The 12,760-nt window shown below is 46.9% G+C and overlaps 1 protein-coding gene across 1 annotated transcript in view; it reads left to right on the top strand.

The window, feature by feature from the left end:
- Positions 1-12,760, top strand: part of LOC137305426 (protein shisa-9-like) — a 98,916-nt gene that overhangs the window by 43,959 nt on the left and 42,197 nt on the right. Inside the window, exon 2 of the mRNA XM_067974252.1 lies at positions 9,928-10,058. Coding sequence (XP_067830353.1) covers positions 9,928-10,058 — 131 coding nt within the window. The remainder of the gene's footprint in view (positions 1-9,927; positions 10,059-12,760) is intronic.

The following is a 12,760-nucleotide window of genomic DNA, read 5'->3' on the forward strand; positions in this document are numbered from 1 at the left end:
TGGGTGCCCAATGAATGTATTAAAATCAGTGCCCCAAAAACGAAACTGGGACCATTTTCCCCAGGACAGGACAGAAATCCCACCCAAAGGTCAACTCGCTCAGTAACACTTCACAGGGTTTGGCCTGAGGAACTGACAGACATGATCCAGAGTCTGCACGGCAACCGTCTGAAGCTTCCACCAAAGCTACAAATCATGCAAACACGGACTCTTGGTGTGTGGACCCGACTGCAGCGTCTCTGGAGGCGGGCCACACCCTCCGGGGTAGGCCGCAGGCTGCGAGATGATCCCACTCAGGCCGGAAGCAGACTCCTTCACACTCTTGGCGATGGAAGGACTTCCAAGTAGCTCGTCTCACTGCTTGTGTGAGGCCCTGAAGTCCACATCTCTGTCCTCCTCAGCATAGCCGGGAGACGACCCGCTTTCCTCTCAGCTCTCTCCTGGTACCACTACCTGCTCCTGCGTACTAGGGCTAGGTGCATCGTCACGTGTAGACTCCACTACCGCACTCTCTAACATGCTGGTGCTTGGCAGTGATGAAGTGGGTGACGGTGCCCCCTCAGAAGGATTCCCCTCCTCTGGAGTGTCTTCTTTGTGGGGGGGGGGGGGGCTCTGACAGAAGACATGAATCACAGTAATTTAAAGTCGCACGCAGCTCTGGCAGGCCCACAGATTTCCATGGCTTCATGCTCCGGCCTTCTAAGGATCATGAGGGTAGATGGTCTCCCCCGGTCTTGCTGCTCTCACCATTACTGCGGTCCAGAACCACTCGGCTCCAGACCCCATTACAGCCTTGGTGCAATCAAGGAAAAAGAGCTGAATTCCAGAGGCGAGGTGAGAGTGACTGCCCTTGGCACCAAGGCAGAATGTGGCACCAAGGAGCCCCAGTAAAACTGAAGTCAATTAGGGCGTCAGCTATGGCTCAGGGGGTAGCACTCTTACCTCTGAGTCAAGAAGGTTATCGGTTCAAAATCCCACTCCCCAGACTTGAGTACAAAAATTTATGGCTGACAGTGTAGTACTGAGGGAGCGTTGCACTATCGGAGGTGTCATCTTTTGGAAGAGATGTTAAACCGAGGCTCCATCTGCCCTCTTGGCTGAACGTAAAAGATCACATGGCACTATTTTGAAGAAGAGCAGGGGAGTTCTCCCCGGTGTCCTGGCCAATATTTATCCCTCAACCAACTTCAGTAAAAAGAGACGATCTGGTCATTACCACAATGCTGTTTGTGGGATCTTGCTGTGCGCAAATTGGCTGCCGCGTTTCCTACATTGCAACAGTGACTACACTTCAAAAGTACTTCAATGGCTGTAAAGCGCTTTGGGACGTCCTGAGGTTGTGAAAGGCGCTATGTAAATGCAAGTTCTTTCTTTCTTTCTTTCAATTGAGATCAGGGGGAAAACTCTCCAGTGGCTGGAGTCAAGCCTGGCACAAAGGAAGATGGCGCTGGTGGTTGTTGGAGGCCAATCATTCCAGCCCCAAGACATTGTTGCAGGAGTTCCTTAGGGCAGCGTCCTAGGCCCAACCATCTTCATTCACCTGCTTCATCAATGACCTTGCTACAATTGTACCGCAGTTTCAACACACAGGTGCGACATGGGGTTGGACTGTTGACCCAGGGTGTTTTACTGTAAACAGGGGCACTAAAACCACCTTCTCGTTGACAGAACGGAAACCCTGATGGATAAAGGCTGACTACTACCGATTCCGTAAAATAAACCCAGTGACACTGCGGCCTCTGCAATCGGTGCCTGAGGTGGAGAGTACTTGACATTTTATGAAGCTAAGTAGGCCCTGTGCGCGTTTAGGAGAGGGCTGCATGATGGAAGAACAACACTTAACCCAGAAAGCAGAAAGCCATACTGTATTTAAACTGTTACAGAGACAGGGAAACCCTGACAGGCTGCAATTTTCGGTTTGCTTTGAAGTATTTGGTTGGTGATAGTTGAGATCACGGCTTGTTGGCGGCTGTAAAGTCTGAGGGATGCGGAGAGCTCACTGCCCCGCCCCCCCCCACCAACCCCGGCATGCACCAAACCGCCAATAACCCGTTGGTCACCAGCGCGCTTGGAGTAACTGCGCGGTTAACCCTTCGAATAAGGCACCACTTCGAATCCTGAAGTTTGCTTTTAGTGACATAACGGCAGAGATTTTGAGGATTTTCCTGCCGGGTGGAAAAGGTGACGGTGTCGTCACGGAAATGGCGGGGAACGACTGGGTGCACCGGTCCCGGCTCCACCGCGATCTTCCCGCGGGACTATCGCTGGCCGGCCGGAGACAGGCGCTACACCCTTTCAATATGAAAATCAAGCTCCGAATGCAAGTGAGACGTGACGCCCAAAATGGTCTGGGCCTCTCACCTGACCGACCGGCCGTCCGAGGTCTGCAGCAGGATAAACTACCCCGATATCGGGTCCATTTTATTCTCCCAATTGGTGCCCAGAATTCCAGTATATGGGTCTGGGTGAATGTGTTTAAATAGGGCGGGATGGATACCCGGGAATGAGTTACAGGCTAGAATCTTATCGAGGGGTTCGGGGGGTTTATATATAGAATAACAGATACCCGGGAATGAGTTACAGACTGGAATCTAGTTGAGAGGTTTGGGTGTTTATATATATAATAACGGATACCCGGGAATGAGTTACAGGCTGGAATCTAATCGAGAGGTTTGGGTGTTTATATATAGAATAATGGATACCAGGGAGTGAGTTACAGGCTGGAATCTAATCGAGGGGTTTGGGGTGTTTATATATATAATAACAGATACCCAGGGGGTGAGTTACAGGCTGGAATCTAATCGAGGGGTTTGGGTGTTTATATATATAATAACGGATACCCGGGGGGTGAGTTACAGGCTGGAATCTAATCGAGGGGTTTGGGGTGTTTATATATATAATAACAGATACCCAGGGGGTGAGTTACAGGCTGGAATCTAATCGAGGGGTTTGGGGTGTTTATATATATAATAACAGATACCCAGGGGGTGAGTTACAGGCTGGAATCTAATCGAGGGGTTTGGGGTGTTTATATATATAATAACAGATACCCAGGGAGTGAGTTACAGACTGGAATCTAATCGAGGGGTTTGGGGTGTTTATATATAGAATAACGGATACCCGGGAGTGAGTTACAGACTGGAATCTAATCGAGGGGTTTGGGGTGTTTATATATATAATAACAGATACCCAGGGGGTGAGTTACAGGGTGGAATCTAATCGAGGGGTTTGGGGTGTTTATATATAGAATAACGGATACCCGGGAGTGAGTTACAGACTGGAATCTAATCGAGGGGTTCGGATGGTTTATATATAGAATAACGGATACCCGGGAGTGAGTTATAGACTGGAATCTAATCGAGGGGTTCGGGGGGTTCCCCAAAACCAGCAGGAGTGAAGTTCGGGCCGGCAGGCTGGTGTGGAAATTGGGAGAGGAGCTCGAGGACGTCGGGGACCCAAAGGAACAGCCCTGGCATGAAGTTAATGCTGGGCGGGGGGAGGGGTTTGACAGCAGATGCCAGAACTGAGATGGAGAGGCAAGACCGGGACTAGGGAAGCTCACGGACTTATTGGGGGACCTGGGGAGAGCACTCCTGATCCTCCTGACCAATAAGGAATCCTCAGGACAGTTAAATTTATGTACTAACCTTGGCCTCTTCTGGTTTGTATATAGAATAATGGATTCGCAGGGTTGAGTATACAGGCTAGAATCTAATCGAGGGGTGAGGGTCGATTATATATAGAATAACAGATACCCAGAGCCATTGTATACATAGGGCAATAGTATATGTAGGGCCATAGTACGTGCAGGACTATAGTGTATATAAGGCTATAGTATATATAGGGCAATAGTATATATAGGGCTATAGTATGTGCAGGACTATAGTGTATACAAGGCTATTGTTTACACAGGGCTGTAGTATTCAAAGTGCTATGGTATATACTAAGCTGTAATATATACAGGACAGTGGTATACATAGAATTATAATATATACAAGGTCATGGTATATGCAAGGCCTTTGTATACTTTGTGCTGTCCGTCCATACCAGTTGGGAATTGGTTTGAGACTGCACCAAATCCTATTACTGCTCACCGACCATTGTGACTGCTGAGTTTTGAACAGATCTGTTAACATGGGACAAATCCATATCCATGCGATTCTCAGTCACGAGCTGCGTACCTGAATATTCATCTTGTGCCAAACAATAAACACAATTGAAGATGGGGCATCGCTCCTCTCTCACCCTCTTTCCCTCGTCTTTCTCTTCCCTTTCTTCTCTTCTCATTCCCGTTCTCCTCCTTTCGTTTTTCTCGTCTTATATTTCTCTTTCTCTCTTCATAATCCCGACTGGCTGCAGGGAACACTCCCACGTTCCTCAAAATTTAGCATTAACGTGGGGTAGCCGCACCTCCACAATGGCCTCTCAATTTTCCCAATCTCCTGTGAAAGAAAGCAAGAGGAATGGCTGGATTTACTGGACAGTTATCACCACCGGGAGATGGCGATTCTGAGGCTGGGGCAGGGGATTGCCCATCTGAGCTTCTGAAACGATGGGGAATCGTTTTGACCCGGATGACATTGACTCAGACCCCGTTATACATCCCTCCGTCAGCTTCAGTGGAAATGAGAATGGGGAGAGACGCATAACGGGTGCCTGATCCGAGATCACCTGGTTTACACTATCGCCCAAAGTCAAAATTACCCCCAATGTGGGAGAGTCGGCAGGGCCTAATTTAAACCCAGGTTCCCCTCTACTGTCCCTATCTGATACTTTAGGGTGGTTCAGTGGGTAGCACTCTTGCCTCTGAATCCAAAGGTCCTGGGTTCAAGCCCCACTCTAGAGGCTTGAGTACATAATCCAGGCTAACACTTCAGTGCAGCACTGAGGGAGAGCTGCCCTGTCGGTAGGTGCTGAGTTTCAGATGAGACATTAAACCGAGGCCCTCTCAGGCTATTAATGATCCCATGGCACTCTTTTGAAGAAGAGCAGGGGAGTTCTCCCCAGTGTCCTGGCCAATATTTATCTCTTAATGAGCATCACTTAAACAGATTACCTGGTCATTATCTCATTGCTGTTTGTGGGATCTTGCTGTGCGCAAATTGGCTGCCGCGTTTCCTACATTACAACAGTGACTACACTTCAAAAGTACTTCATTAGCTGTAAAGCGCTTTGGGGCGTCCTGAGGTTGTGAAAGGCCCTATATAAATGCAAGTCTTTATTATCAACTGCTGGGTTTATAACATTTCCATCAGTCAGGGAGGCCCTTGTCTCAGTGGCTGGTCCTGCACTTTCAGCAGTATTGAGGTGGGGGGTGTGCGGTAGGGATGGAGTCGGGGAGGACAGCTTTCAGGAATCTTCCCCCAGATATGTTATTTAGTGCTTGTGGATGGATGTGTTTTGCCTGCTGTTAATCCTGCCTGTCATTTGAGCAAGAAAAGGTGCAACATTGACTGATGAATCCTTGACAATGGCACTAAATTGAAGATGCTACTTCAATTACAGGAATGAGAATTTTTATTCAGCTTTCTTTCCTGCAAAGCGGAGATATTGTGACAGAACTCATTTACATTTTTTGCGACTGAGCCATTTCGAGATGGCCTGCCAAGGGAGCTCGACTAATTTATCGAACAATTCACTGACCCTCATGCACATATGTGAGAGATGTACCAGACACTCAAACACACGGATAGGCAGTTAAATCTCACTCAATTGGAAGGAGGCGCATTCAATTTTGATTTAAAAATGTGATCTATTTTGATGGCTCTCACACTTCAAAATGCAATTGGATGATTGACCAGTTAATCTGTTTGGTGGTGATGGTTGAGGGGTAAATATTGGCCAGGACTCTCTGCTCTTCTTTGAATAGTGCCATGGGATCTTTTACGCCTGCCTTGGTTTAATATCTAACTAAACTGCAGGACCTCCGACAATGCAGCAGTCTCGCACTGGAGTGGTAGCTCAGGGTTGTGTGAGGGCGTTATTCGACAGACATCATTTCATAGTCGTTTCTTATAGCCTCCAGCAGTTTGAATGACAGGTAGAAAGAAAGATTTGCATTCATACGAGGCTTTATCAGCTCTCGTAAAAGTGTCAAAGCACTTCACAGACGATGAAATAAAAGCAGAAAATGCTGGAATGCACTCAGCAGGTCAGGCAACATTTGTGGAAAGAGAAACAGAGTTAACGCCGACCTCTCGTCAGTATTTTGCTTTTGTTTCGGATACGATGAGTTATTTTAGAGTACAGTGACTTTTATTAAGGAAAACGCAGCAGCCATTTTGAGAGCAGCAATATCCCACAAACAGCAATGATATGAATCTCCAGTTAATCGACTTTTGGTGGTGTTGGTTCAACAACAACTACAACAATTTGCATTTATATAGCGCCTTTAATGTAGTAAAATGTCCCAAGGTGTGTTACAGGAGCGATTATCATCCAAAATTTGACATTCAGGGACGAATATTGGCTCAGGACCCCAGGAAAATTGCATACTCCCCTACAAGTAGTGCCATGGGATTTTAAATGACATCAACACTAATTTCATGTTATTAACAGCGATATACCAATTGCATAATATAATAGAGTGATTATAAACCCATATTTTAATCTAGGACTGCAGGTAATGTCCGTGACTAACTTGAGTTTTGCTCTTTGTACTTAATAAACACCTAAACCTCCCTCCCCCCCAGTTAACTCCTAACCTCGCAGGCTCCCTAAATGACATTTTGGGACGTGCATTACCCACTGTGATAATGAACCACACTTGCCTGGAAAGTCCCAGGTTTGATCTCCAGTCTGTGCAGAGCTGAAAGACCTCAGCCCCGGCAGCAACTGAGGTGTTGCATTTAGTCCCAGTGTCTCTGTGACGGGGAGAAAAATCAACCAGGGTTCCCGCTTCTGATTATTGGGTGATCCATGTTGGAAAGAGCAGGTGTATGGAAGTTAGCTGAGGACAGGATAGTGCTCGGCTGGGATGCCCTCCATAGTCACTGTCTAGGCTGATTCCTGAAATATGGCTACTTGGGTGAGGAACCAGAGGTACCATGGACTCATTCCATGGAGCTGTACCATGGAGCCCTACCATGGAGTTGTACCATGGATCATTCCATGGAGCCCTACCATGGAGCTGTACCATGGAACCCTACCATGGAGTTGTACAATGGACTCATTCCATGGAGCCCTACCATGGAGCTGTACCATGGATCATTTCATGGAGCTGTACCATGGAGCCCTACCATGGAGATGTACCATGGACTCATTCCATGGAGCCCTACCATGGAACTGTACCACGGAGCCGTATCACGGAGCCGTATCACGGAGCCGTATCATGGAGCCTTACATAGAAACATAGAAACATAGAAAATAGGAGCAGGAGTAGGCCATTCAGCCCTTCGAGCCTGCTCCGCCATTCAATATGATCAAGGCCGATCCTCGATCTCAATACCATATTCCCGCCTTGGTGCCTTCTGTGTCTAGAAACCGATCTATCTCCTTCTTAAATATATTTAGTGACTTGACCTCCACAGCCTTCTGTGGTAGAGAATTCCACAGGTTCACCACCCTCTGACTGAAGAAATTTCTCCTCATCTCAGTCCTAAATGTCCTACCCCGTATCCTGAGACTGTGACCCCTCGTTCTGGACCCCCCAGCCAGAGGAAACATCCTCCCTGCATCCAGATTGTCTAGCCCTGTCAGAATTTTATATTTTTCAATGAGATCCCCTCTCATTCTTCTAAACTCTAGTGAGTACAGGCCTAGTCGACCCAATCTCTCCTCATACGACAGCCTGCCATCCCAGGGATCAGTCTGGTGAACCTTCGCTGCACTTCCTCTATGGCAAATATATCCTTTCTTAGGTAAGGAGTTGTACCATGGAGCTGTACCATGGAGCCTTACCATGGAGCCCTACCATGGAACTGTACCATGGAGCCTTACCATGGAGCCCTACCATGGAGCCCTACCATGGAGCTGTACCTTGGAGCTGTACCATGGAGCCTTACCATGGAGGCCTACAATGGAGCTGTACCATGGAGCCTTACTATGGAGGCCTACCATGGAGCCCTACCATGGAGCTGTATCATGGAGCTCTACCATGGAGCTGCACATGGACCCTTACCATGGAGCTGTACCATGAAGCTGCCCAATGGACTTGTTCCATGGTGCCATACCATGGAGCTGCATTTTGGGTGCAAGTCACATTTCTCGGCCATAGAGACAGCAGCTTCAGGAGAGATGGAGAGTAAACTGGAGAAAAACGATCTAAAATCCTTTGAGTTGTAGCTGAAATGTGTTTTTTGTGATGTGTTGGGACGATCACACAGCTGGCAGATTCACACAAACACAGCAAACAGCTAAATGACAGAGAGCTGAGTGCTGCAGGCATATGACTGCAATCTAAATATATGTTTATGCTGCAATGATTCACCGCGTCGAACGCAGAAAAGATATTAAAACAAAACTCAATTCTCTTATTTACTGTGAACTGGATAATTCTTTCCACAGATATTTCCCAATCCACAGCTTTACTTTGTTTTTACTAAAAGAATTACAGAGTCGGGAATAAGATTTTTAGAAGACATTTTCCTTGTTTTCACTCCTCATCTCTGAAAGCCAGTGACTCCTGTAGGGAGACAGCTGAAAATGAATTTCAATATAGATAAGTGTGAGGTATTACATTTTGGTAGGAAGAATAAGGAGGCCACATAATGCTTGGATAATAAGAGTCTATATGGGGTAGAGGAGCAGAGGGATCTGGGAGTACAGATACACAAATCACTAAAAGTAGCGACGCAGGTTAATAAGGCCATAAAAAAAGCAAACCAAGCACTGGGGTTCATTTCTGGAGGGATAGAATTGAAAAGCAGAGAAGTTATGTTAAACTTGTATAGAACCTTGGTGAGACCACACTTGGAGGACTGTGAACAGTTCTGGTCTCCACATTATAAAAAGGATATAGAGGCACTGGAGAAGGTGCAAATAAGATTTACTAGGATGATGCCAGAACTGAGAGGTTATAGCTATCAGAAAAGGGCTGGGGCTCTTTTCTCTCGAAAAGAGAAGATTGAGGGGTGACCTGATAGAGGTCTTTAAGATTATGAAAGGGTTTGATAGGATAGATGTAGAGAAAATGTTTCCACTTACGGGGGAGACCAGAACTAGGGGCAATTAATATAAGATAATCACTAATAAATCCAATAGGGATTTCAAGAGAAACTTCTTTACCCAGAGAGTGGTGAGAATGTGGAACTCACTACCACAAGGAGTAGTTGAGGCGAATAACAGGATTGCATTTAAGGGGAAGCTAGATAAACTCATGAGGGAGAAAGGAATAGAAGGTTATGCTTCGATGCCACTGACGAGGGACGGGTGCCCCAGTGCAAAAACACCGACAGAGTTATGGCAGATGATCAGGAGTATCCCTGCATCAATACATTGTCTCTGAGTATTATACTGGTTAACAATGACAAGATGAGCCTCTGCCCCACTGGCCTGGTGGGTAAAGGCACAGCCCAGTACTGAACCTTGCAGACAAAAATATCCCAGGTTCTCCTCTCAGTCTACGTTGGGTTAGCTAATTGTGTTAGGGGAGGTACATCAGAGGCCTTGGCCGAGAGAGGGAAAAAAATCAGGGTTCCCGCTCCCAATGGCTTTCCAGTGACCTAATGTTAAGTGTGTGGGGGAAATTTGAGTGGAGAATGGACCGGGCCCTGCTGTGATATGCCCCACGGTCGTATACTCTGCTGACACTCTCGTTGTCTCGGCTCACACATGAAGAACTGGCCACTCAGGTGCAGTATTGAGGAGCACCTGGGGAACCATTCCCCAGGAGTCCAAGACTTCAGGAGAGGAGGAGACTAATAAATGATACTGAGGTTGAAGACTAAATTGGAGCACGCTGGTGAGTTTTCTGTCTTGTCTTTCCAGAGCTCTCACTGATCTCCTGAAGCAGCAGGGACACCCCACCATGGATTACATCGAACGTGATGGGAATATCGGGACAGTTCAGGTGCCCATCACTGACGGCCTGACACCAAGATCTTCGAGGAACAGTACCGGTAGGTAACCCCTTGCTGAGGGGCAGCTTTGGCCGAGTGGTGCCTGTAATTAAGGTTCAGAGGTTGGCGGTATGGTGACCCCTGTTTCGAGGTGAGCTGTCGGGGTCGGGGGGGGTCACAAGTTCTAGAATACACTCTGGCCCAGTGTAGGGAGGATCTCAGGCTGTGATGTCCTCACTCTGCTATTTTTAAGTCCCTACACCATTGACGTGAGTTTGTCCTTCAACCGACCGGCTAGTTAAACCCTCGAGATAACGGGGATGGGTTTTCCGATCTTGAGTTACCGGTGAGCAGCCTCGGCAATCGATCACAGGTATGGGGAAATCAGGGGGCCTGACATCGACCAGTTTCCGTCCATTCCTTTCAGTAAATGTAAAGTAGGACAGGGCCAAATGAAGGTGACAGCTAACCGGGCCAGTGGGGGTGATTTTATTCATTATCCCATTTACGATGAGGGACGGAAGTTGCATTAAGTGAGAACTGTGACTTTGTATGTTCGTGGACTGACTATAAGATAACTTCACAGTTCACATATGGCCTCCGCGTGTGCTACAATCTTAGTTAATCACCGCTTGGCAGATCTTGGACAAGGTGAAGGAAAGGAGGAGAATCTTGGAATCCTCCAAATATAAGAGTTCAAAAGTAGTTATTTACTGTTGTAGAAATTAAGCATGCAGTGATAACTATTATTGACAACAATTACACATACACTTAACAGCACACTTACTGCGATACCTTGCATCTTCACTGGAGAATTCAAAACACCAGCGCAAAGTTCTTGGTGGCCAGACCTTAAACGAATTCCAAAATATCTGTTCTAACGCCCACTATTAAACCTCTTTTACCCACTCTGCTACTTGAGAATCCATATGTTTCTTCATGACCTAATCCATATTTATCATTTGACACAGATGTGATTGCAACGGACAGACCAGACCCCCTTAACTTGACTCACACGATCCCTGATTTTCAGATCTCAGGTGTTTCTCAGGCAGGTGCCTATTCAAGACAGCCTCTTTGTAATTTCTTATCAGCTAAAGACTGTCCCCGCCTGATATTTCTTTTAATTCCCACTGACTAAACTGAACATTGAAACTCACTTAACAGGCAAAAGCTACAAGTGAACACAAGGAGACTTCAGGACAATTTAATTAACCCTTTCCTTACACCGCCATGATGTGGGCACGTAACTGAATTAAACTTCATGTTTGTACCCTGTAAACATGCAGGACACACGGCAATTCCCACCTCTGGGACTTTTACCTGAATATCCTGGAAGAGACTTTGTTTTAATTCGTGCTATGATATTGCTATAAAGGTTAGGTTCCGCTTAACTCCAAGATATACATTTCTTTTTACTTAAAATTTAAAGCCGTTTAGAATGTAGATTAGGCTCTTTCTCGGTGGGGACACCAGATAGGCCTGACAACAGATTGTTTACTTCTGCCATGATACGTTGGATTTGAAACAATGAAGCTCGTCGAGCCACCATTGGCGGCCGTGCCTTCAGCTGCCTAGGCCCGAAGCTCTGGAATTCCTTCCCTAAACCTCTCCACCTCTCCCTCTTCCATTAAGATGCTCCTTAAAACCTACCTCTTTGACCAAGCTTTGACCTGTTCTAATATCTCCTTATGTGGCTCGGTGTCAAATTTTGTTTGATTACGCTTCTGTGAAGCGCCTTAGGATGTTTTATAACATTAAAGGCGCTATATAAATGCACGTTGTTGTTGTTGTTGTTGTTGTTGTTGTTTGGCCGTAAGTATTTCTTGCTCTTGTGATAGAACAGTTTTCATTCAATATGCCCAACAGGGGACTTGGCTCACACGTTCCTGTCTCAAGGGGATGTAGTTTCAGTCAAGGTGGAAACTTTGACTGTCAGCTCAGTGAGGTCAGAGGAATGTCATTATTTCTCTTTATCCCTCTCTCGCTCTTTCTCTCTCCCTCCCTCTCTCTTCCTCTCCCTCTCTGGAGAGTCAGGGTGAGGCCAACAGAGAGGGACTTCAGGCTGAGGTATGACACTCACAGCCTTTGGCAGAGGAAGACAGGACCTTTTAGCAGAGTGACAGCTAGCTTGTGATATTGGGCCTCTGATACTGAGATACTGGGTCAGGTACTGAGATACTGGGTCTCAGGTACTGAGATACTGGGTCTCAGGTACTGAGATACTAGGCCTCAGGTACTGTGATACTGGGTCAGGTACTGAGATACTGGGTCAGGTACTGAGATACTGGGTCAGGTACTGAGATACTGGGTCAGGTACTGAGATACTGGGTCTCAGGTACTGAGATACTGGGTCTCAGGTACTGAGATACTAGGCCTCAGGTACTGAGATACTGGGTCAGGTACTGAGATACTGGGTCAGGTACTGAGATACTGGGTCTCAGGTACTGAGATACTGGGTCAGGTACTGAGATACTGGGCCTCAGGTACAGAGATACTGGGTCAGGTACTGAGATACTGGGTCTCAGGTACTGAGATACTGGGTCTCAGGTACTGAGATACTGGGTCAGGTACTGAGATACTGGGTCTCAGGTACTGAAATACTGGGTCAGGTACTTTGCCGAGAGTTGTGGCAGAGTCAGGTATCAGCCCCAGAGGCCCAATATGTGAGAACTAAGGCCCAGTATCTGAGGACCTGAGGCCCAGTATCTCGGTACCAGAGGCCCAGTATCTCAGTACCTGACCCAGTATCTCAGTACCAG

This window comes from Heptranchias perlo, chromosome 40, assembly GCF_035084215.1.
Source record: "Heptranchias perlo isolate sHepPer1 chromosome 40, sHepPer1.hap1, whole genome shotgun sequence".
In the NCBI taxonomy this organism is placed as follows: domain Eukaryota; kingdom Metazoa; phylum Chordata; class Chondrichthyes; order Hexanchiformes; family Hexanchidae; genus Heptranchias; species Heptranchias perlo.